The sequence below is a fragment of the Chamaea fasciata genome, unplaced genomic scaffold, assembly GCF_029207755.1.
Source record: "Chamaea fasciata isolate MVZ Bird 193981 ecotype frontalis unplaced genomic scaffold, bChaFas1.0.hap1 SCAF_6, whole genome shotgun sequence".
In the NCBI taxonomy this organism is placed as follows: Eukaryota; Metazoa; Chordata; class Aves; order Passeriformes; family Sylviidae; genus Chamaea; species Chamaea fasciata.
Window position 1 is genome coordinate 12,788,630 of NW_027094091.1, and position 25,889 is coordinate 12,814,518.

General features: G+C 41.3%; 1 protein-coding gene across 2 annotated transcripts; it reads right to left on the reverse strand.

Annotated features, from left to right (window-relative positions):
• Positions 1-106: 106 nt before the first annotated feature.
• NSG1 (neuronal vesicle trafficking associated 1) lies at positions 107-23,307 on the reverse strand. 2 transcript variants are annotated; one of them, XM_066185454.1, is made up of 5 exons: positions 23,097-23,307; positions 22,486-22,636; positions 18,710-18,826; positions 8,016-8,126; positions 107-2,749 (listed from the first exon to the last, which is right to left on the reverse strand). In XM_066185454.1, exons 2-5 carry the CDS (start codon positions 22,612-22,614, stop codon positions 2,549-2,551), a joined length of 558 nt encoding a protein of 185 aa, XP_066041551.1. In that variant the 5' UTR covers positions 22,615-22,636; positions 23,097-23,307; the 3' UTR covers positions 107-2,548. The 2 variants fall into 2 exon arrangements, with proteins under 2 accessions (XP_066041551.1, XP_066041550.1); XM_066185453.1 differs by having other exon boundaries at positions 22,486-22,725; positions 23,097-23,306.
• Between the last annotated feature and the right edge of the window lie 2,582 nt (positions 23,308-25,889).

The window sequence follows — 25,889 nt, forward strand, 5'->3', positions numbered from 1 at the left end:
GCAGAACTAACAGAGGAAAAAACAATGCTGGTTTTATCACAGCTACCCACCAGTGCTGTGGAAAGTCCAGCTCCCATCCCAGATCAAGAGAAAACTGTTACTGTGCAAAAGCATCTACTCTGTCTCAGGCGTTTATTTCATCACACCACTTCAGTACACAGTGATCACTTCGCACATAAATGACCTTTACTTCTAATCCTTTGAAACTACTTGACTCAGAAATCGGCTTGATCTAATGGTAGTAATAATGATCAGGAGTCAACAAAAGAGCTTTACTTGTAAGTGAAAAGAGAGAATACAACACAAACAGATTGTGCAAAGAAACATGTTCTGGGATGCTGGAACAAAGCCAAAGGATAGACAATCAAAGTCAAACTCTTCAAAGTACTAAAACTGGGAGCAATTTGTTGACTAAAACAAGTCTCAAGACCAAGTGTACGTAAGACTCAATAAACTCCCTCCTGATAAAACAGAGGGAAAATGGTTTTGACTTCAAGAAGCATAAACAATCTGTTTCTCCTAGAGCATAAGGCTTACTAATTTTTATTGTTTATTGTTACAAGGAGGAAAAAAAAAGTTGTTTCTCATCAGTATTTACTTATGCATTGAAGTTTTTATTGTCCTAAATTTAAGGGGAGGAGATGTATCGTGAATCATTTCTATTTAGGGCAGTCTTGGGAAACAGACCTTTCCATCCTATAAAATCTGAATGTCCCCTACAAGTACATTGACATGAAATGTGTGTGTTTTCCTATCTCTCTTCTGAAATGTACATTTCTATACATTTTATGCAACAGGCAGCATCATTCTTATTCTTTACTCTGCACAGAGTGAAAATGTCAAAAGTTACATGTGGATTAATTATATTCAACAAAGCAGATGCCTGTTAGAAAATGCAAACATGGTATGTTTTAAAGATCTTAACATAAGCTTGTTATAGTTTATTGCTTCTTAGGCATTCCACACACCACGATGACTTAATAAAAAGCCTTTTACAGCTGCACTGTGTAATGCACATTTCCTTCAAATTTAGAGCATTGAGTCATAATGGTTATTTTTACCATATTGGGATGACAGGCTTCTGCTGGAGAAAAACAGAAGTAGAGCTGACCACATTTGTTCTACTGTAGATCTTGAGAAACAGACTATACTGATGTTTTCCCTTAATTTTTGTACAGACTCTACCAAGAAAAAGGAACTTTTGACATGTCCACTCTCCCTTGTCCCATTCAAGTTACATGAATAAAAAGGCAACTTGCTTGCTCAGATGCTTCACACACTTTTGTACATTAAATTAATAAGATGTCTTTTTATAATGTATATTTAAGATTTATAATAAAAATGAAAACATGATTTCACACAAAGAATACGTTAGTTTGTCATTACAATGGAACTTTAACGTGCATCCACAATACTATGTTCTTCTACATCTTTTCCCCTCCCAAGCCATACACAAACAGTTCTACTCTTCACTCTGTTTCACATGGAGCTTTAACAGCCAGTTGTGGGATCTAATACATTACTGTTTCACTTGTGATGCTCCATGTTTCAAAAAGTATCAAACTGCAAACCATACTTAAACAGAAAGCTCTTTCTAACTAATAAAAAGGGAAAATGTGAATGTAATACATGGGAAAATTTAGACATACTACTCCTTCAGCTGTATCCAACAAATGACATAGTGGACTACATGTACTGTGAACAGGCCTTCTGCCTCTTTACTATAATCAAAAGATATCATTTCTCATTAGAACATCCTGAACTGTATATTTTTTACACTATCCTCAACACCCACCACTAAAACTGCCTGTGTTTTTCCATAATGTCTATCTAGTTTGTGTTTCAGTGCACATCCTTACCAAGATGCTAAAGCCACAGTGGAAATGCAGTTAAATCCTGTTGACAGCAATAAGAAAACATTGAGCATGCCTTGTTGCAGGGAATTTCATTATCACTTACAAAAAACAGTAAAGGAAATGTAAGGAAAAATGCGACCTGACAGTTTCTTTCTCCACACAAGTCATTACATTACGCCCCAATGTCAGTGCTATCATTCTTGCTTGAGTCCAAACTAAACATTACTTACAGCTTTCATCTAAACAAGAGATCACTCTAGTTATGGCTGGGGTGTTTCAGTTTGCAAAATGACAAAGAATTCAAAAACTTAATAAATTAAGTATCTGTTCAGACAACAGAACACATGATTTATCTAAGGTCCAAGCCCTGAAAATCCAGTGACAAAATCTATCAGTATCCAATGAACTGCAAGAACATATCTAACACTGGATTTTTTTTTAACGTTGAAAATGGTGTCAAAGCTCTACAGCAATGCTGATATGCACCTGGGGTTATGCCCATGAATGTTCTGCAGCAAGTTTTTGTTTTCAGTTTTTTCTTTTTTTTTTGCAAAGCAGTATCAGCAAACAGAAGCAGTTACACCATAAACATGAGTAACCTCTAAATTATCCATAATTATATTTAATGAAAAGTTCCTTGAAGTCCCTTAGTTACCTTCAAATGACATAGTTTTAATAATTAGCTTATCATACTAAGCTGATTTCTCAGCAGCTTCAGTCTCCTGTTCTGACAGTTTCTCTTCTGACAGTACTGTCATCCACGGGGACACGGAGCGCGTGATGGTTTGTTTGGCCAGGTTGTAGTGGTTTATGACTGTGTAAAACTTCCCTCGAGCGCTGGAGTCTTGTTCAGAGTAGTAGTTTTCCAACCCAGCTGGAATGCACTGATTGTTCTGAAAAGAAAATCCATTGCTTAGATTTCAGATACAGCCTCCCCCACACACACATGAAGCAGTTTAGGGTTTTTTTCTCCTTTTCCTTTTAGTCATAATCCAACAGTCACTTTCTGTGAGTCAAGATGCAACATACAGCAATTAACTACAGTATTGTCCTGTGTTCAAAATGTTCTTCCTGCAATCCTTAAACTATTCCTGCATTTGCCAGGAAGACCAATCTGGGTTTATATGCCAGAATTATTAACATACAATAAATATGCTTGCCTAAATTATTTTTTAATGTGTTCAATCTTCAGTTCCAGCCACATTTTGCTGTTTATTCCTGCCCACCAAATTCCAACTGTTTGGTTTACAATTACAGCTGTTCGTATCCTACTGTTAGATTAACTTCAGGCAATTTACCCTGGTGTTTGCAGTCTGAGGGACAGAAATTAATACAAATATATTGGTGCCAAGGTATGAACAGTTTTACAGCCCAGTAGTTCACACATTATAGGGAAAACTCTGTGGGTGGCCAAGCGTATGTGCAAGTGTGTACACACATACAAAATACTTCACTCCTGATTGTCAGAAAGATGCAGCCAACAGCAGGCTTTTAAAAAGCTCTCTGGAGCTGTGAGACTACATTATTTCATTTCCCAAGACTGTAAGAGCACTAAATAGAACCTGCTAGATGCTCAGAGCTTTGGAAAGTGAAATAGATAATTTAGAGAGTAAAATAAAAGTCAAATCCATTTTGCTGTCATCTTAAAAGCCCAAGTGAATGTGCTTGTGTAGTGGGTTTGTCACATGTATCATCACCCAGGAACTTCTGCAGTCACAGTGCAGGAAAAGCCTACAGAGCAGCTTGTTGCACCAAAGAAAAAAGTTATTGAGACATATACTGTGACCCCCGGGTTTTGCCCCAGAAGGTCTTGGGGGTCTCTGCAGGTCCTCTTGCCACACTGGCCGGTCCAGGCAGCCTTGCCTTATACTTCAACATGTCAGGGCAGTCACCTGAGCAATTGAATTGAGTCTTGTAAGCCAGAAGTAGCTGTAGCTTGAGGAAAAATTAATTTAGTAATTTCTACTCTGGCTGTTTAAAAAAGAAATAGGATATTCAGTCTTTTTGTTTTCAGCACCAGAGGACTAAAATTTATAATACTACAGCACAGCAGCTTTGAACTGCTACTGTCCTTCTAGTCAGCAAACAAAATTTTATATTGGGAATTTCTCAGCAGAAAAACACATGGAAAAATTCCATGGCTTTCAGGACCAGATTCTCCCTTAAAAGTGTCCACATTTACTTCTGAGTCGACTTTTGTCCATGTCAAAAAAAAAAAAAAAAGGCATAAATAAGCACCAGTAACAACAGTTTCAAATGGTTTTTAAGTCATAAAGCACAAGATGGGTGAAGACCCAGCACACTGTCACGGCTTAATACAAATTCTGCTTCCTAAAAAGGCTAGCATGAAAAAAATCATCAGAAGGTAAAAAAGACGAAAGGAATACTTGCCAAAACAAAGAGGCCCACAGGTAGTCTTAGAACCTGCCTGCCCCTGATGAGTGCACTCACGTGGCACATGTAATGGCTCAAAGATGCCTGGCTGTCACAAGACTAACAGCCCTCCCACAGTCAGCACCTCACTGGCTCAAACCCGTGGATGTGACAGAAGCCTTGAAGTGTATCAGACTCCCAGGAGTGCCCAGAGTTTCCACAGCCACCCTGCTTCCCTTTATCTGTAATCTTCTGTCAAGGCAGCAGCCGGGGCCAGCCTCCCTCCCAGTTTTATTGAAGGAGCACCACAAAGCAGATGGGATTTAACCCTGGCTAAACAGCACCTGTGTTCAGCACTGTAAAACAAGAGAGGCTTTCCCATGCTCATAGCCAATGTGTTTGCCAGCTGCAAGACTGGGATCTTGATTTATAAAAAACATAATCCAGGAATAGGGAATAGAGCTATTTGATATGCATATTCATTTACATCAACCATGTCATCTTCTGGAAGTATTATCCATGTTTTATCTGGGATAACTTTCACTAGTCCTGATGTGATAAAATGACTAAGAAGCATATAGACACAGACATATTTGTAGCAATTATTTCACTCAGTCATGGGATGTAATCACAATTCTAAATATTTAAAGTGGGGAAAGGAACACAATCCATTGAACTAATGAAATCTGCCAAGAAAATTCAAGCAAATACAATTATTAGAGCTGAAGACAAGCCAAGATTACTGACAGTCTGAAAAAACCCTACAGAATCTTGTGTTGCCTTCAGAATCAATTTGCTTTGTACCAGGCAAAAATGACTCAGTAATGGTTTGGGTTTTTTTGTGGGGGGGAGGCTTGTAATCACAAACATGCAAAGCATCTGACAGAAGAGCCTAAAGAAACACACATCAGTTTCCCTCTTGACTGCATTTTTGCTCCCAGGATTTCATGATTCTAGAAGAGATGAGAAAACCTCTCCTTTTACTCACTGCCCCTTGTGTACTGCCTAAGGACAGCCCCTTGGCTTAGTTCCCAGTCAAGGCAAGCCATGCAGCACTCAGTGACTGAGTGATGGGAACTGCTGCTGCTTCTTAACCCTGCCACTTGCCTGAGACTTTCAGCTATGTAGAATACTTATTTCCATCCTTTTTATTTGTTTCTGTGGTTCCCAGGTGAGAGAAGAAGGAAAGGCCATGAGGAGAAACTGGGATGTTCCAGGAGTGACTTGCCAGTCTTTTTTTCACAACCCTTCTATTTTGGAAATTAGTTACAGGTTATGACCTTTGATGCCAAAGAAAACCCTGATGGTCAGTCTATATCTCGCTGAATTAAGAGGATTCCTTTTGTTCCTCTGACATGAAGACCCCAGTGGTATTCACTTATAAATAGTATCTTCTGTCACATTAACTTTGCTGGGTCAGTAATTTAACAGATGATGGTGTGATCTTCAAAGCACTGAAATGACTTTGTTGTACTGTCCACAAGTCTGTCAGAACGCAGGTGCTTTGGCAGCAAAAGCTGGGTAACAGATCCAGTACAGAACATACTGAAACCCTGGGGAAATTCTTCAGGATGTAAGAGCACTCAGGTTTTTGTGGCGAGTCTCACCAATAGGTTCTGGTGAGTGCTCCAGAGAAGCAATCTGCACAGCAGCAATACTAAGGCTGTCTCAGAAAGCTTAAGCAAGCACAGAAATAAGACTGCTGTACAAAGGAAAAGGAGCACCTTTTTAAGCACACCTTCATGCCCTGGAGGCGTAATACAGCAGAAACCTTTGGAACTGCTCCATGTATGAGAGCATCAAAGCAGAGGAGAGCGAGTCTGACTCAGAGCTGTGGTTAGCTCAGCCTTTATGCAGAGATTCCTGCAGTACCAGGCTTCCTGAGGCAGGCACACCTTTGCCCTTAACCAGGAAATCACATCAGCATCTAAAAACTGGGAATATTCAGGCCAGACAATGATGTTGAGTCCACCCGAAACATGAAGCCAGTCCACAGAGACACTGGTCACAAGGTGACAGACTTCATGTTTCCTAGGTCATCTGCGCCAAGCTATGACATCACATATCATGGACTCTACCAAAAAAAATACACAAATAAATACAAAGTCATCCTAACAGTGTCAGTTTTCATGCCTTGTGTCATTTGCAAACATCCTTATCCTGTAGAACTCTTTCTTAAAAGAGTTACATGACCAAAGATGCTGTGTCTCCTGGCATTATGCCACCAAGCAGCTGAAAGCAAAACATCAGCTCCAACAAAACCACCAAGAGTAACCATGATGCAGCCCTATGTATGTGCAGCACCTTATAAACAGAGCATGAGCTATGGGATGTTCTGCCTAACTTCTGTCCCAAGCACAGGATCCGAAAGAGAGACACAACCAGATTCTGGTCACAAGGCAACTGAAATATGTAACTGAAAAATGAGAAAGTGTTCTTTCCTTAAATATTTGTGACACTGGCAAGAAGAGCAACAAGAAGCCAGAAAGCTGCAACTCAAAGGAGAGGACAACTTGGTGTGAAAGGAGGCAAAAGCAGGAGGTTGTTGCTAGACTCACACAGGAACATGTTAACTGGCTGTTCTTGTCAAGTCAGGATCACATCAAGACAGGCTTGAAAGTAACGTAACAGCCCATATTCCAAACTGCTCAATGCCAAGAGAAAGCTTAGGGGGAAAAAGGCTTATTGTCCCCTGAGACATGAACTCAAGAGGGGCTTCAGTGCCTGTCTGAGACAATACAAAAAGGCAACAGCAGAACCAAAAGCTGGATCTCCTGAGTTACAGCCAAGTATTCTAACCACAGTATTTTTGCCCTTGAACAAAGGGGAAGCAGTCACCAACTGAATGCTCGAACCTAAATTAATCCAGAAGGGCATCACTAATTATAATTTTGGACTAGATTCTTGTAAGATATTTATGTGCTTGAAGTGACAGATAAAATCCTGAACAGGATTGTTGAAGAGTGCTGAGGCAGCCATCCCTTCTCAAATCCTTTTGAAGTTTGTACTGGGTACCCATTTGATTTATTACATGACTAAGTATTATTAAAAAATTAAAGGGAAGAATACCATTATCACTGCCACTTTCCTTACCTCATTACAGCCAAGTTCAACTCTGCTAAATTTACAACTGGAAAGTCAATGTTACTTTTCTGACTTTCAGCCCAGGTCATAGCAAAGGAGCCAGCACCACCATCTCACACAAATAAGTGAGCCCAGTCTCCCTTTTGGTTAGAACCAGTATTTTTTTACAATAAATTTTTTACAAAAAGTGTTTTCCCTTTTTTGGCATCACTTTTGGCAGTAGGGCTCAGAGGTCACTGTTCTAGAACAAGAAGTTCTTCCTACAAAAATAACCCTGAAGTAACTCTACTACTCTTAATGAGAACATCACTCTACTTTTTCTTTGACACATATTCCAGATTTTTTTCTCCACACTTTATCATTTTCTTATTTCCTAAGACACAGTAATTTGGAGGAACATGCAACATTAAACTGTATGATCCATAAATGAGACCTTTGTCCAGACAACTGCAGGTGAAGTAAGTCTGAAAGACACCAGTGTTTAGACTTTTGCTACATGTTCCATGTTTATAACATTAGTAAAATAACACTATTAATACTGTGCAATAGTACATAGTAGTATTGTGCATAGCAGGAAGCACACTAACCTATGTAAAGAAACACCAAATTATGCAATATGGCATACCTTAATCAAGGTTATGCCTAAAACGAAACAGAATATTACATACTCTACTGTTTTTCTAGAACCGGTATATGATTTACCTTGAAAACAAATCCTTCTGGACAGGTATGATCATACTTGTAAACCTTGTAGACTACCAGAAATACAACACACGTTAAGAATGCAAGGGCAAAAAGAACCAGCACAGTTACCTGTAAAGAAAAATAAAACATGCTTATGTTAGTAATGCACTGCTTATTCTATTGCTGCTTGTTACTGCAGGCAGCAGAAGTCAGCTGTGAATGCACTTTACAGTAAAATCAAGCAAAGGATAAAACCAGCTACTTAATTATTGAGGGAGAACAGAGAAGTAGTACAGAAGTGCTTCTACCCTGCCCTTCTCAGAGAAGAAAGAGGATCATCTGGGCAGTGGCCCATTGCCTGTGTACTGCAAGGCTTTTTTTGACTGCATTTCTGTTAAAGGCACATGAGGCCAGGACATGCCAAGGCAGCTTTGTGTCTGCTGTTTTTTCAGTATGTGGATGATGTAAGTCTAAGTCTAGTTTATGTCAGCTGATAGGCATGTTTGTTTTCCCCGTGCCTGTCCAAGAATGGAGTCAGGTGATAATAAGTTAGCACAGGTGTCATCCAGAGGTGACTTGCAGGGCATGGAGAAAGTAATGTCTGCCCTTTCTTGTTAGGATTAGAGTTTGTTACACCTGCTCTGAATTTAGGGAAAGTTACACCAGTAGTCTGCATTCTTGGTTGCTCAATACTCCTTCATGTATAGGTTGAACCAGTACTACTTCACCACGCAGAGCCTGTACCGGAGTAGTTCACTGCCAGATCTGTAGGGAAATACATCATGTTCAACACTGGGCTGGCCTCCAGGAGTTGTGTGGCTCCTCTTTCACAGTGCTCACAGAGAAGCCATTACAGACAGCCTTGCATGGCTTTTCACCATGTCCTTCAACACCTCTCTGCCCCTGAACCTGGGCTGCAGAGAAGTCCAAGACACCTTAAGACAAACCTGAAATCAGTGTCAGTATCAAGCTAACCTTTCCCAGGCACAAACTCTGAGCAGCTGGAGACCAGCAGCCTTCTGGTGTGTCACAAGACAGGATTACCTTTAGAATTACATCACCCATTGACACGAGAAAGCACGAAATTTTGTCCAGCAGTTACAGTACAAAGCTCTCTAATTCAGACCCATTTCTGTGGAAGGTGTGAGCTGAGCAAATAGCATTCATTACCTGGGGGAGTATCCCAGATGTGTGTTTTTATTATTCTAAAACTTCTACTGATAGACAAATTAGTAGGTCATGGAGATTGCACGGTAAGAGTGATTGAGATGAATTTTCTTTTTGGCAATTTAGAAAGAAGCAGGCATGTGCTACAGCATAAGAAACAGTAATAAACAGAAACAAGATTATATGATTCATTTTTTAAAACAAAGCATAATATGATCTAAATTTTAAAGTAAGATGAGTAAACCAGCTACATACACCTCCTGAGAAGAGAACTTAGGCATATCAGGGTCAATTAATTGAAACAAGAATAATCTGGTATTTGAAAAAGCAAAACAACAAAAAATTGTATCTTTGCCTCTTGGTGAAAACAACCACAATACACCCCCCTTTTGATAAACTCCTGAACTAACAGAGTTTGCAACACTGCAAACTGTGTGTGGCAGTGGTATTAGGACATTTCAGGGCAACAGTAAACTTAAGAGACTTCTCATCCTGTGAAAGCAAATCTCATCATGGGCAGACAACAGCAAGTGCTGTATTTCCTGGCTGAAACAAGGTTGAGTATTGTGTGTTGCTGAAGCCAAGGATTTAGTAGGGACTTTGGATAGAAAGAAAATAAGCAAAACAAAAAAAAGGAAGGCTGAAGTAGAGGTAAGGAGAACTGCAGATCAAAAAGTAATTTAGCAGACAAAATGTAGATATTAACCTAAAAAAAAAAAAAAATTGAAATGAGACATGGAGTAAAGGACCCTTCTGGTTAATAGCAGCAACATGGTTCAGTTTTTCAACAGTCACTGGATATAAAAAAGAAAAAAAAGCATTCTTAATTAACTTCTGAAAACTTCACATTGAAAATGATTTTCATATCTAATTAGTCTTTCTCCAAGTTTATTACTTGTTTGTATTCACAAAAATTAACATGGATAGCTCACTCTGTCTAGCCAACCTTGTATGTTCTCATTACATCTCCCATGCCTTAGTATGTCCTGCGTGAATCCAAGAGAAAAAGTACATTTTCACCTTCCTTTCTGGTCATTCTCTGTGGCCCAGTTTAATAACAACATAACACGCACACACACGTCCCCACTCCTGGCCCAGCTATGCCCTGGCTCAGCCCTTCTGATAGGTTTTTTATCAGACTCCACACAGCCTTCAGCAAAGGCTGCTCCCTTTAGGAACATGGGCATCAGATCAGCTGTGGCACAGATCAACTCAGCTCATATTTCTCTCCACCACAGATAGGAGCTAAGAGTTTAAAATGTTTTGAAAAATATTCTCTAGTCCCTAAGTATTTTAACTGTATTTCCTGGCCCTTCCACTAGCAGCCAGTAGTAGAATTGTAACGTTATTTCCCAGATGTAACCATTCTGACATATAGAGGAGGTCTTGGGAACATACTGAGACAACACACTAACAAGCTGTTTTGTAATTGAGACTAAATGTTAAGATAGGAAGAAAAAACTGTACTTCCACAATTGCTGCAGGATCACTCTTCAAAGCTGCAAAACTGCTATGAGAAGTAACTGCCTCTTAAAAGAAGAAAAAAGCCCAGCGTTGTGTTGGTTGCTGGATCCTGGCAAGTAGCAAAGCCATGGCCTCAGGGATGATTTGTTGAGACCTGTTTTCAGTGACACCGTGGAGCTGTGAGTTCTCACTGTTTGTACAAGTTCTTCCATTGCCACACAGTAAGCCATGGAAAGAGTTCTCTGGGATCCTGCTTCAAAAATCTCACAGAATTTTCCTCTCTCACTTACTGTATTTCCTAATGTGACTAATTTTGGTATTAACATGTAGATTTTTACTCTCATTATCTCCAAGGATTAGCAATCACACTCCATGTGCAAATCCCTAATCAAGTAAGCTCTTGTCTCCTTCCTATTAGGAGAGAAGCTCCCTTCTCTCACCATCCTTCAGGATATCAGTAACTTCTATTTAAAGACAGTTGCAGATGAAAATGGCACAGACTGAATCTAGCAATGGATTTCTTTCCAAGGTGATTGCCATCACCTGTTAATCCAATCCACTTCTCCCTTTTAAATTGAAAATCCTTTTTCTTTCTTCTGATAGCCATTTCTCTTCACATAATAACCCACCACTGATGGTCCACAGTGGTCAGATCCCCTAGGGAACCCCAGTCCACTAGTGAACCTGAGGCAGTCAGCTTCTTTCCCTGCACTAACACAGTGCAACCCTACCTCTGTGCCTCACCTTCTGAGCCCTCTCCTCCTCCTAGAAGCTTTTCAGAAATAAGAGCATGAAAAAAGAGAAGGCAACAAGCAGCTCTTCAGACCATAAGCAACCCCAACGTTGTGATTTTATTGCTTTCTTCCACAACAGCTTTGCACACTCGCTAAAAGCTAAAGTATTCTCTTCTTACTAGCACACTACTCACAACTTGCTGTCTCCCTCAGGCAGCAGTGGCTGCAATGCATGAACGAGCACTACTTCCCTTCTGGAAGGAAATCTTGAATCTTCTTTTCTGTGGTAGCCAGCTGGCAATGCAGGACCCTACACAGTACATTCACAAGCAGAACTCTTGTGAATTGCTCTGATCATTCACTGCCACATACATCCTGCACACTATCACACCTCAAGAGTGATGGGCTTTTAAAATACTTTTCTTGAAGTAACTGTAAGATAGGACAAACAACCATTTCTTTTAACTAGGAATTCAAAGTGTGATTTTGCTTTCATCTTGAGTGTGACATTTAAAATTAGTTTTAAGGGGATCTGGCAGCAAAACGAAGCAAACAGAGAAGATGACAAGATATTATGTATGTGGCAGATTTTTGAATAGATTGTAAGTGAAGAGCAGAAGAAGGACAACGTCTAGCCAGAAGCCATTAGAGTAATCGAAATGAGAGATGACTAATGACTGAACTAAGCAATCCTAGAGCAAGAAAACCTGTCTTCAGACTCTGTAAGCAGTTAGCTGAACAAATGAAACTCACCATATCTGACAACTACATTATCATGTAAACAGCTTGTGATAAGGCCTGTACCAGATCTAGCATATCTTCCCCATCAGTCCATGCCACTTTGCCTCAACTGCAAGCCATATTTTCTCTGCCTGGCTACTGCAGTTCTCCTCCTTCCTCACTCCACTAATGTTTATTTGGACTCCCTTTTTAATCAAGCTGGAATACTTGGGGGAAAAAAGCAAAATTCATCAACGGCACCAACAATGCCTCCTTCTCTTCACACCCTTTCCTGATCGTATTTCAAGGCATGCACAAGTCTGCCCTTTTTGCTCCTCTCAGCTCCATGCATTTTGCTGTTTATTTTATCCCACTGTCCCACTAAAGCCTGGGTACCATCCATTTCTCCTCTGCCTTCATTTCTACTTGTCTAATGCCTCCTCTTGCCTGAGATTCTTTCATTAAGCCACTCATACTGTGCTGTTCTGCACCACGCCTTCCTTCGTGCTTTTCCTGCTGTCAGCACACAAACCCATGTAGAAACATTCCTGTTATTAGAAGAACTAACAAGATATGCAGTGATTTTCACTACTCAGTCACTGGCTCTTGGTCACGTCTCATCTCTGCTCTACATCTGTGCATTACCTATTTCAACTGCAGCCTCTTGGGAACACAACTTTCATTTCTGAGCGCTTTGTAAAGTGCAAGGCACAGACCTGCTGTCAGCACTGAACAAGAAGAGTGAAAACATACACTTACAGAACACCTTTCATAGGAAATGATTTAGAGCCAGTTAATGCTTTGCTCACCAGTAAAATGCAGAGACTTCTGGGGTGAAATACAGCAACTCTGTACAACCACTTAGGACAGGAAATTAAGATTATTGCTATCCAATTTAAACTACATGAGAATTTTAGGCAGACGGCCTGTAATTACAATAGATTGTGTCTGGCTACATCCCACAGACAAAAATTCGTAAAATATTGCATTGACTTTCTTGCTAATGGCCATGACCTCCATTTCACCTCTCTCCACTAAAATCCTGCATCTCCAGCTACACAATGCCCTCTACCAGCACCTTAGAGAACACAAAAATCAGCTTTCCACTTATCACTGCTTTTGCAAAATTATGTCCTTGTTTGCTATTACCTCAGCCTGTCCCTGGAAGTTTAAATGAAAAACATGTCTGAAACAACACACTCAAGGATTAAGAAATACCACCTTGTGGGAAATGGCAATGTGAAAGAAAAAGGAACATTTACATCTGTACATGCAACGTTTGACTCTATTCATTTACAGAGTAATGCAAATTACACAGGAAAGCCTGGTGCAGTGCCCTGTACTTGCTATGGAAATATATAGGATGACCAGTGACTCCAAAAGACAACCAGATGCCTTGTTTCAGAAGAGTATTTCTAACATTACATGTCACATTTAGCTGTATGACTGGTATCCATCTATTAAACTCAGCTTCTTCACCACAACATTCCCATCAAAACTTTGCACTCAAAGAGGGTGATAATTTGGGGGCAGATTGTAGAGAAAAAGCAATAAAAATCAAAACACTGTCCTTCTCAAATAGAAATTACAAAGAGTCATGAATGTCTTGGATGCTTTCCTGGATATGCCTGGGAGTAGCAGCAAAAAAAGGCAAAAAAAGGCAGGCAGATTCATGAGGTAACAGAACAGAAAAAAAGAACAGAACAGTAACCAAAAAGAAGCTACAGAACCAGAGCTCATTAACAGCGACAGTGCAAGACAACAGGACCAGTCTGCAAGGGAATTAATTAATGAAACCTGAGGGACACACTGTTACACAAAAGCAGGTTAACAAGGCACTGGCCTTGAGATCCTAGAACTGCAGCTTAACTCAGCTGTTCACGGCAATGTTCCTGTCATCTTCTATCACACAGCACCATATATTGTTTCTTAAAAACAGGGATCTGAGGAAGCAGTTCAAGAAACCCTGTGGCACCAAGATAAGAACCTTACTACCTTCCCATACAAACCCAGAAGACATTATTGAGGCCAGGAAAAAGGCTGCATAATGTTATTACAGAAGAGGAAAGGTTATTTAAGTGATGCATCTGGAAAGATCCAAAACATCTTCTGTGTCACCCGTGTGACTGGTTCTGTTCCAGTAAAAGGATTTCTAATGGAGACAGTGGCAGAGGACACCTGACTTATAGCAGGGGAGCTGTGTTAAGCATCCACTCTACTTAAATCTTCCAACTCTGACTATAAAATTCTTTTCAACTAAAAATTTAGCAGGAGGATTGTCGGTGTCATATCAGAGAATATCAAATGTTAAAAAGTGACAGTTACCATGCAGTGCCTTTACTTACATCAATTGTTTTAAAATAATTGTTACATTGAAAGAATCACCTCCTTTATTTTTCTTACTTGAAATAGTAATGAAAAAAATTTGAAGCCTGCCAAACATACTTGTGAGCAGCTTTAATCCTGTGAGTAGTTCCACTGGAGAAAAAGAACTACTAGTGACAGTAAGTACCTGTCACTCTTCTAGCACTAAGTGACAGACACAGAATCTACTTAAGGAAGTGATACCTGTACAGGAATCAGTTGATATCCCCTGCTCTTAACAGACTTTTAAAGTGGGAGCAAAGAGCTACTCAACACACCAAGTAATCACACAGCAGCAAAGAGAGAACCATTCTCCTGGTTTCTGATTATTTTTGCAGCAATAAAAATGACTGGCATTACTAAGAAAAGGTACAAAAGTGTTGAGGCAGAAACATGTTTGAAGGATGCCCCTTTTAAGGTAGAAGAAGAACCCTAAACAGTTAGATATACATTGCATACATTTTTGCAGTCTTAAAGTGACCAGGTAACACTGCGAGAACTGATCTTGAAGTTTCAATTCCTCTTCCGTAACCTCACGCAGACATTTCAACAGCTGCTTGCTTGCTTACTTGATGGTACACAGTTTGCATGGGTAAGCTTGAGGCTTTGGCTCTGCAGTTAGATGTATGTAAAGATGTCAAGGATAAAGCCAGAACTGAACTGCCTTTGAACAGAAACCAAAGGCTGAAGGCGTATCACAGCTTGGGTTGATTTAAGGGCTTGAAATTTATTATAAAAAAACAGTGCTTGCTTTCAAAATACCTCCAAATGTTCTTTATTGAGGTTTCCTCAAAGACAGAATGAAAAGTCATGCTTTGCTACAACGGATTTTTTTAAATTGGTGTGTTTGTACACAACTGCCAGCTGTAGCCCAATCAGTGGGTGCCAGAGTAGACATCCCACTACAAAATCCAACTGGAGGTTGCAAAAACACTGCTCTGTCAATGGGGGAGGCAAAGGTTTGGCCTTGGTTAAGTCACACCATCAATTTTCTTCTGCCCTAACTTCCTCCTGTTTCCTGATTCACAAGGATCCTTTGTTACTCTGTAGAGTGGACAATTGACAAGAGAGAAGAATCTGCCTTGTTCAAAATTGCTTTCCAGATGTGAAGAACCAACTCCCCACATCAGCCTACACTGTTCAGAGAACAAAAGCAAGACTTCTGTTTCTCAATGGGAAATAATCTTACCTTAAGTGAAAAAACAACATCTTTGGTGTGGTTAGTGCCAGAAAAATAAGACAACAGAGTTCCCAGAATCAGGAAATCTTCACATTCTTTTTGAGAGATTCTGATTTGAATTCAGAATGTGGCTTCATAGAGAAAATTACACTTGCAGTTTTCTTTGAAAACATTCTCAGCTCTAATAACTGTGGTAATGTGAATTGAATGCAGAAAAATACATTTTATAATTGATTATTCACCAGGTGCTAAAACACTAAATGATCTACATGACATCTGCACATGCTGGGGTGACTGCATTTGTTAAAAATGTGTAACTTCTCAAGAACAGCTTTAGATGATCTGCACTGCTGAATCCCAAAGATGCAATCTGCTTTGTCATTATTTACAAAGTACATCCTAGAATACACATGTGAATTATTTGTAAATATGACTGACTTGCTTTATTTTTAGCACAAGGCTTGGGCTGTGTCTTGTGGCAAGCTTGTGCATTGGTGATGTACCATACTGAAGTCATTAAAACGGCATCTGAAAGTTTTTTTCATGAACACAAGCCAAAGTCAATATCTCACCAGTTAAATAATGCATTTCATAATTACAGCAAATATTTAATTTTCAAACAAATATCTTTTTGCTCTCTCAGAATCAACAGCAGAAGTTAACATGATGGCTCACAATTAATAGGAACCCAGGAGAAAACCTCGCATAATCAGTACTTTTCATCTACATATTTATGAAATGTTATCAACTATTCATGTAATATTTACTACTGGGAGTGGCGAATACAACCATCATCCTCGCTAGACAACTAGTCAGTTTTCTTTAAGATCTTACAAGCAGCGTAATTCAATTCTAGAACTGTTATAGAGCAATTAAGGGACATTTTTAGGACCTGAATGTTCTGCATGAACATTGTTTTCAATTAACTGAACCAAAATTTTCCTAACTGATCCATCCCTATACTCTTCTTTGGAAACCTAGACTTACAGCCACAATGTGAATCACCCTGCAATTCCCAAGAGATACCAAATCTTACAGAAGCCTCTCTCTGATGCAGTAGTTACCTAGCAGCAAAACCTAGCAACCCTGTAGTGTGAGCTTAATCCCAAAGCGATCACATAAAGTAATATCTAAAGGATATTTTATTTAAGTATGCCATCCAAAGGTATATAAAAATGCAATGCAAAAATCCTCAGGCTTTTAGGTGCTCAGCTACACAAATTAGAAAACACAACCCAACAGCACAACAAGCTATTTATTTGTTTTCAGCAGTCTCATTTGCTCAGCTCTTCCAACAAAGACAGATAAAACTCCCCATACTTACAAAAGGATGCACAAGCCTTTTAGATGTGACTAAGACATTCAAACCCCTTCTTTAGCTACAATTTAATGTTCCAGCAATGAAATCCCTTAGGCCCTACTGCTAAACCATAAGTGCAGAGTTCTTCAGGTAGAGGCTCTGCTCAGCTGCTCGGAACCAAAGTCCTGTCAGGGCACTCCAACTAAAAACTGCCTCTCCTTTCTTTCTACAACATAGTAAGCATTTTCCAATCACCTTAGTGTGACCAGGACACGCACAAAGACAGCCAGACATAAGCTCTCCTTGTTCTGAGCTGTCCATTTGCATTTACCCTACCCTCACCTGAGAGGAAGGGGATTAGTCTCAAGGACTGGTACTATGGTGCCAGGAGGACGAAGAGAAAATGTGAGTCAGAAAATAGCATTTTCCTTGAGGAACGGGATGTCCTTGCCCCAAACCAAGGAAGAGGAAAAGCTGGAGCTAGGTTTCTTAGCTCCTTGGTAAGACCCTACCACATCCCATAACATAACATCATCTTGTCTGTCTGGGGTGGTTCCCCACACAGCTGACTGGGAACCTGCATGCTTCACTGTAAGGCTGAAGACTCCACCAGGTGAATGGCACTTAAAACATTTGTCGCAGCAACACTCTGCAAAGTTCCTTTCCAAATATAGTCTAATCCCTCCTTGAGCCTTCACTTTGTTTGTTTAGCATGCTCTGATTCCACTGAGAGCTGCATATACACTTCTGAAGGTCAGCTTGGGCCTGGGCAGTTTTTAGAGCACTGCTCAGGCACAACAGTACCAAAATCTGTGTGTGTCCTAAAACTCCTACCATGCAGACAGTTCAGAACTGTGCAAAAGAAAGAGAATCCACACCTTTACTAAAACTCTGTATTTTCCCCTCATACTAAATGTTAGGCTTTCCAAAGGTATTTCTACTTGTGCATCGAAGAGTGTAGTTGTCTACTGCTTAAACATGCTTTGGTATCCTTGGGTAAGATGCCAAATTAAAAACTGAAAACCTGCAGTCTTACTGTTAAAAGAATAGGGGAGCATGAGCTGAAGTGCCAACTTTCCTGCTTTGTTTGAATTACACAGAACAAGAAAAATTATCCTCTAGTGGGAAGGGGGAAAGGATATTCAAACCTTGCACCAGTTAAACTCTCAGGTTTCCTATAGGACTAATGAAGGGAATGATAAGGGTGTGGACACAATCTGAGTCAGATTCTTGCTGAACTGCCATGTGACAGTAACAGCCATCACCAAACCGTAAGATTAAACTGGACCAGGAAAACCGATAGGAAGGAGCTCTGGCATATATCCCTGGGTTGCCAAGTCATACATATAACTATAAAAAATATATATAATAGACTATGACAGTGCTTTTAAGAGAATGGTTTGGCCACAGTGATAAATAAGAAGCCAAAAAGAAAATAAATGTTTTAGTGGTTCTTGTCCTTCAGCACAAACAGGAGCTTTATCCATGCCATGAGCACTCCCTGTGTGCAGCCCACACACACCCTGGCAAGCCACACTCTGACACCCACACACTGACAGAAACGCCTTCAGAATTCATCTGCCAGTGAGGGATTACAACCAATAATGCTGCAGGATTTGATTTTGCTTCTAGCTGTTAAATACTGAACTATTATAACATGGAATTAATTTTTCTCATGTCCAGCTATATCCACAACAGGCACTCTGGTATAGCCAGTTCTGACTACAATCAGCAATTGATTTTAGGCACTGAGTCATTAACATCTTCACATAGCACTGCTTACCTTAAATCTTTCTGAAACCCCTTCAGTGATGCTGATTGTGAATTCAGCTATTTTAGGAGTACGGAACTTCCCCTTCTTGCGATCAGGTTCATATTCTGTTTTTGTTTTGACCACAACCTTTAAGAAAAAGAAGCAATCACAAAACTGTCAACTAAAGCTGGCCATAAAAACCTTAATTATTCTTTAACTCTTAGCACCATATCTTTCCCATCCCCACTTTGTGTAATTCTTCTTTGAAAGCTCTAAATTATTATTTTTTTTCCAGTTTATCAATCATCAACAGACCTACCTCTCAAAGTGGTTTTGATGGACCTACAGGAAGACTTCTTATGCAACAGTTTCACAAGGGTTCAAATTTTTTCATCTGTGGTGATAACTGTGATCTTATACTAGGCAAGGATAGGTCAAATCCAAATCATGGACCTTCCCACTTTGTATAGTTTGAAAATAGCCACCTCTATTTGCTTCAGGAAATTCCATTAACAGGATTTCAAACTTGACACCAACAGAAGATTATTGAAGGGTACCCATAAAAATCTTTCAGATAACAATGCCATGTTCTTTGATGGCAGGATTTTGAGTTTAAAAAAAAAAGTGAAATAACACATGTAGTCTAGTTGCTGTTCACCATGTGATAGACTATGGCCCTTGGCACTCTTATTTTTAACATCTAATTTCTGACTTATCAGCTGCAAGCAGTAAGATACACACAAACCCTTGTGTTAATGAGATTTCTTCAAACACCAAGGCTCTTCAGTCTACTCCTTGCTATGAACTACTGCCCCAAGTTACACAATTTAGCACCTTACCTGTATTCCCAAAATACTCATTACGTCAGTCGTATCTCTAGTGTTCTCCTTGGCATCCTAATCATACAAAATTTTCACATACCTAACCTATTTGCCTCATTTTTGTCTTCTGCATTTTTCAGGAACTTTTTCCAAGTATTGTTCTCAAGCTAGGGTACCGTTTATTGCAGTGATGGTGCTTCTACAATTTGCTCAATTTCCTCTGTTCGTCCAAGGAAAAAATATCTACTCTTTTAGATTTTTGAGAACCAAATTCTACCTTTAGCACAGCCCATGGTATTAACAGCAAATACATTAATCACAGAAAGGCCTGGGTTGGAAGGGACCTTAAAGATTATCTTGTTCTAACCCCATGCCATGGGTAGGGACCCCTTCCACCAGACCAGACTGCTCAGAGCTCCATGCAGCCTGGCCTTGAACACCTCCAGGGACAGGGCATCCTCAGCTTCTCTGGGCCCTGTGCCAGGGCCTCAGCACCCTCACACTAAACCTACTCTCATTTTAAAGCCACTCCCCCTTGTCCTGTCACTACATCCCCTTGTAAATAATCTCTCTCCGTCTTTCTGAAGTTAAGACGGCGACACTTCAGTTAGCCAGACACTGAAATGACAAGTTTTGAGTTCCCTTCTTCTCACTTCCCTGAATGGTACTGTAATGTGGAACTGTACCTAGACTCAGTACCATAAAGTTTATTAGACATTTTCACAGTATTACAGATATTTGCTCATGACATATGTTTAAAAGCTACTTATTTAAAAGTACCTATTTTCAGCTGTAATCAGTAAGACAGTAGTTATTACCTATTTAACTTTATAACTGCCTAACAGCATCATGGAAGTTAACTGCCTGATGATTTCTGGAATACTTTTTAACATTATACTTCCCTTCCTCCCCCCCTTTACGTTGCATAATCTCAGGCAACTCAAATCACATTCAGCTGACACTGAATGTACAGTTCTAACTGCTTGGTTATGTAATGTCTTCTTTTGTTTAACATATCTAAATATGAATTTAAATAACTTCATCCCTTTAATTTAGAAACTGTCAAAATCATCAAATCCTTAGCGCTGTAGTCACTACTGTTCAAGAAGTTATGCTTCCCTGCCATGCTGGAGCCTTGCAAGTGAATAATAAGCACAGATATATGAAGTATGTATTCCTATTCGTTATACATGAGTGTCTGAATACTTCAGAATTTGATCTGTGTGTCAATCTTTTCTTAATACTGTTTCTTTTTTTCACATCAGTTGTTCTGCTCCTGCCTTTGATTCTCTAGCAACCAGTAAAGAGACACTGACGTGAGTAACCAGTTACAGAAGGACACCAGCATGACCAGTGGATTTAATTTTCCCCCTCTGTTTGCAAAAGGAAAAGAAAGCTAATATACAATTGGACAGTGGAGAGTAGAAGAACCAATCAAATATTCCTTTATTTAAGTTTCTAGCTTAGCTGGACATTTGCTTTTATTCAAGGCAAATGCCATCCAGGTGGGAGGAGTCCTGCCCCATTCTAGTAGGAGCAAAGGGGCTGGCACAGAACCCCCGGGCTCTCTACAGAGGCTCTGCTCAGGTTAAAGCTATTACCATGCAGATCCCTCCTTCAGCCTTCTGCTCAGCAGTGCAGGAACAGAACAAATTCCTTTGGCCATTGGTCCTTGGTAATCGGTTATGTCCAATCACCAGTTGGCAGACGTATCAGACACGGTAAGACTTAACTTGTTCTAAAGCCTTAGGGTGTGATTTTGTCCTCAGTTACAAGATTTACACCCATGTAACTGAAGGCATAAAATGGACCCTCAGGCTCCCCAACAGCTGTTATGGCTTATTCCATTTATGCCTGCCAACTGGTCACCACACACAACACAGAATGGTGTTAGCAATTAAAATGGAGGTCACACATTTATTTGTATTGCCCACAAGCAACATTCTACCGAGGAAAATTTTACAAGCTAAAATTCTTTACCCTAAGTTAAGATTATGTGAATTTTTTTTTAGGTTTGAGGGATGTATACCTAGCAGTTTAACTAGAAGTAGAATTCAGCTTGTGGAAGACAAAAAGCCAAAAAATAAAAACTGTATGAAGACCATAAAGCTTTTTATTACCAGATGTGTGGGGGAAATTACAAGTAAGAATCCTATTAAAACAAGATACTGAAAACCCTGACAAAATCCTACTCCTGTGTGCCTAACATGTAGCAGCAGTTACTGAATTCTTTACTGTGAGGACAATAAACATATTTACAGGCTACCACATCACCTTTCTGAATCTTTAAAATTAAATCCCTAATAATCAAGACATTTAATGAGGAACGCAGGAAGCACCAACCTGTAAGCAGCTCATTGGACTGCCCCCTTCCAGCTACAGGGGGTATCTGAATCACCTATTTGGAGATTTTTGAACAAAATAAATTGCCAAGGAAAAAACCTCAATGGTCTGTTCTCATCTCACTATTTTAGCTTGTCTGGGGTTAGCATTAGTTTCTTACTGAAGCACAGAAGGAAAATGGAAGTTCTCTCTGTTGCTAATATGCCCATGTCCATCTTACAGTGAAATAAGGCAGGGCTCTATTCCCCCATCAGGGGGGCATTTTCTGGGCAGAGAAAATTGGTATTATTCACAGAGAACACACAGGACCTTGCAGATGCAAGAAAGATACAGAATAGGAAGGGCTGTGACAATACAGCATAGAGAAGCTTGCATTTGTATCGTGTATGTTTCATACAGCAGCACCGAAATCTCTACATGCTTATTGCTAATATTTCACACTGATTTTTAAATGCAAATCCCCATTAATGGATTTTCATGAGCTTAGCTATTTGGGTTTTTCCCTGGAGGGAACTAGCATGCCTTGAAACACCCTATATTTCTTGTCGTTTCTAAGCTGCTCTTTACCCATAACCTATTCTTTTGTTGTTTGCCTGAGATTTGGGTGTGATTCTCCAGGGTGGAAACTAAAGCCTACTGTACCTTATCAGGAGGTGGGAACTGGAGCTGATTGACATCCAGGGGTGTGATCAGGGGGATGGTGTCAAATCCATCCTCCAAAAGGGGCTGCTTTGTGCTCTTCTCGCTGAAATTATTCCCCAGTTTCACCATTCTTCCAGGATAGAGGGATTTTCTGCTGGCACACACAGGCACACGCGCACAGAAATGCAAAATATCAGAAACCAGACCTTTTCCCAGCCCTCGCGGGACCCGAAATATCTTCTGTGAAAGAAAAAAAAAAAAAAAAATTAAAAAAAAAAAAGTGCTGGTCGCTATGACTCGGTTAGGTATTGGCATTCTGGGAAGTACGATGACCAGAGCTTCTACTATCAAAATTTAAAAAAGCCCCAAAGCACCACGCACACAAAGCAGCACCCCAAATCCCCGACACGTCAGGCCGGTGCGAGCGATGCCCGCCGGCGCGGCCCGGTGCGGCATCGCCCGCAGCCCGCGGGATGCGGAGCGCTCGGGAGCGCCATCCCCGCCGCCCCGGCCCCCTCCCCGCGCCGCTCCCGGGGCTCCCCGGGCAGGGCAAGGCAGGGCAGGGCAGGGCAGGGCAGGGCAGGGCAGCGCAGGGCCCGGCTCGCACTCACCGCCGCGGCTGCCGGCGCTGGCTCGGGGCGCGTCGTTCCGCCGCGGCCGCGCAGCGATGGCGGAGCGGGGGGCGAGACGGCGGCTCTCCCTCCGCGGGTGGCTCTGGGCGGCCGCAGCGCCGGGGCCGTGACGCAGCCGCCGGCTGGCTGAGGCAGCTCTGGAGCCGAGCACAAAGGGGCCCCGCGGGGACGAGGGGGCGGCGGCTCCCCCCGGCCGGCGATGGCGCAGCGGCAGCAGGTGGAGGGGGCGGCGCGTCCCGCCCGGCCCCCCGCCCCTCCCCGGGCGGGGCCGCGCCGTGCCCGGCGCTAACGGGGCCGGAGCCGCCGCCCTGGCCCGCTCGGTGCCGCTTGTGCCCGGCACGCCGAGCCCCGGCAGCCTCGGTGAGGGCAGCGGCGGTAGCTCGGGTGGGGTAGCTGTGCTAAACGAGGCTGCGGCGAGGGGCCCCTTCCCTCGCCGGAGCCGGGGCGGGCTCGCCGGCTCTGCTCCCTCCGGCCGCTCCTGCGGGGAAGGGACGAGCGTGCGGTCAGCACGGGGAGAGTCCGGCCCCGTGTCCGCTCTGCAGAGCGAAGGAGATGCGAACGCTGGAGCCGGCGCTCGCGTCACTCCGGGGCAAAGGCGTATTGCGGAGCCTTGCAGCCGAGAGACGGAGAGAGGAATCTTTACAGCTCGGCTGGCTCGGGGCGGAAAAACCCCACAGTGATTCCTATTCACCGCGCTGTCTCCTATAACCCAAGGCAACCAGCATGCTCCTCTTGTAGTCTGGCAGGTGCATTGCTTCCCAGCCAGCGGAGGGAAAGCGCTGTGGGCGATACAACAAGTGCTTGGGATGGTAGGCAGCTCTGAGAGAGGAGACAGGTGCTCAGCCTGGAGCTAGTTTCATGCTTCAAAACCGACCAACCTCTTCTCGCAGGTGCTGTCATGAGCAGCCTCTCTGCGTGGTTTGTTCCAGTTGCTCAATCCGACATGCATCCCGTTTTCCTGAGGTCGATGGTCTGTAATGCCAAAGGCCCTTTCTGGCTATGGCACAAAGCAAGTCATGTCTCCAGCTATGGATCATCCTGTCTATCCCATTTATTTTTCCTATCAGTGTTCTGTCCTGAGTAAATAAAGTGTAAAATAAGCTTGTCTTACCTGAGTAACGTTTCATAAATCATACTTGCATGTGTTAAGTAGAAGAAAAAGGGTCTCATTTTATATAGAAAATTGCACCTGCGACTGGAAATGAAGGGGTTTCTCAGAAAACAAGAAACACTTGAATTATTTAATTTTGGTAAAGCTCTTGTCTTACAAGTGTTCTTGAACAGAACAGATGAATAACCCACAGATGGATGAGTGTAATCCATTCATTTGGATGTGAAGCCAAAGTCATACAGAATCCAAATGACATCAAAAGTCAAAGTGATGATCAGAAGTGTGTTTGACAGTATACTACAGGGAGCCCAAATAACACATCAAATGTTTTAACAAATTGACTGACTAGGTTCTTTCATGTCTAGCTTTTGTGATTTTGTATTTGAGCCATTTTGGCTGAAGAAGGTCAAAAGCTTAGGGCAATTGTGTATTAAGTGTATGCCTGAGGAAGTATCAGTGTTGGATTAAGATGAATGGATGTAAATTCCCCAGTTGGCTGGTGAGGTATTTTTTTTAGTTACGTGAGCATGTGCACAGGTTACTCTGGTTTAGTGTCTGTTGTACAGAAAATGAGAAATTTTGATAGCCTGTTTAAAGAGTGAGTTATTCTCTTTGCCACTGTGCATTTCTTTAATGGTATCTGCCTTTTAGGAGCTTATGCTGACTAGTCTTACCTGGTTCTCTAGTCTTTCAGAAAAAATATTTTTGTTAAGGAACTGGACACTACACTTTTTGCCACTCAGTACTTACATTTTTTACACTCAGTGGCTTATATTTTTTTCATTTTAAGCGCATGTCATCCCATGTACTGTGATGTAAAAGAAAAAAAAGCCGTGTTTTTGTGTGCATGTACATGCACGCACAAATATCTGTGACTAATAAGCGTCTTTATTTGCCAGCTATGTAAAATGAACAGTTAAAAGGCTTTAACTTCTGGTATCAAATAGCCAACTACAGCTTGCTACTGATGGTTTTAGAAGAAAAAATGAAGTAACTTGGTGGTCACAAAAGTGATATGCTTCCTAGTCAGAAGTTGCTGCCTTAACAAGGCAAAAAGGTGTATATTAGCATAGACATGATTTGAAAATGAATTGATTTGTCAGAACTAGCACACCTCTTTTCTCTAGGGGTCCTGCTGTAGGTCATTTTGCTGTGGTTATTCAGGGGGTTTTAAATTTGGGGAAGGAACTGTCCTCTATCTTCTACAAAGTAACTCAGGTTCCAGGTGCTTAACAAGTAACCCACATCCTTGCTGAGCCACTGTAGTATCATAGCCAGCAATCTTTATCTCATGTTTGTTACCTCTGAAGAAACATGATAGCTCCTTGTGGGTATGTGGGCAACAGGAAAAGCAGCCAACGCACAGAATTGATGATCTAGTGGCTACTCTCATTAAGTCAGATTGTACCCTGATTTACTTACTCTGAAACCTTCATGGTCTCAGTGAGGTTAGAATTCACCGTGTGTACCATCAGCCTGACTATGAAAGCAGAAAATTTGCACTTCAACATCAGGTAGATGTAGTACTTCCCAATGAAGAAAAAAAAATTGGAAGTAATGTGAAGCTTGTGTTTGCTGGCACTTGTTCTAGGAAATGATACAGAAGTCTTTTTTAAATACGACTAGGCCCATGTCTCACAAAAGCAGGAGAAAGACCAATT

Coding starts and splice junctions, on each gene's coding strand:
- NSG1 (XM_066185454.1), bottom strand. CDS start 22,614: ATGGTGAAACTGGGGAATAATTTCAGCGAGAAGAGCACAAAGCAGCCC. Junction 18,827..22,485: donor AGTTCCCACCTCCTGATAAG/GTACAGTAGGCT, acceptor TTTTTCTTAAAG/GTTGTGGTCAAAACAAAAAC. Junction 2,750..8,015: donor CAGAAGGATTTGTTTTCAAG/GTAAATCATATA, acceptor TTTTCTTTTCAG/AACAATCAGTGCATTCCAGC.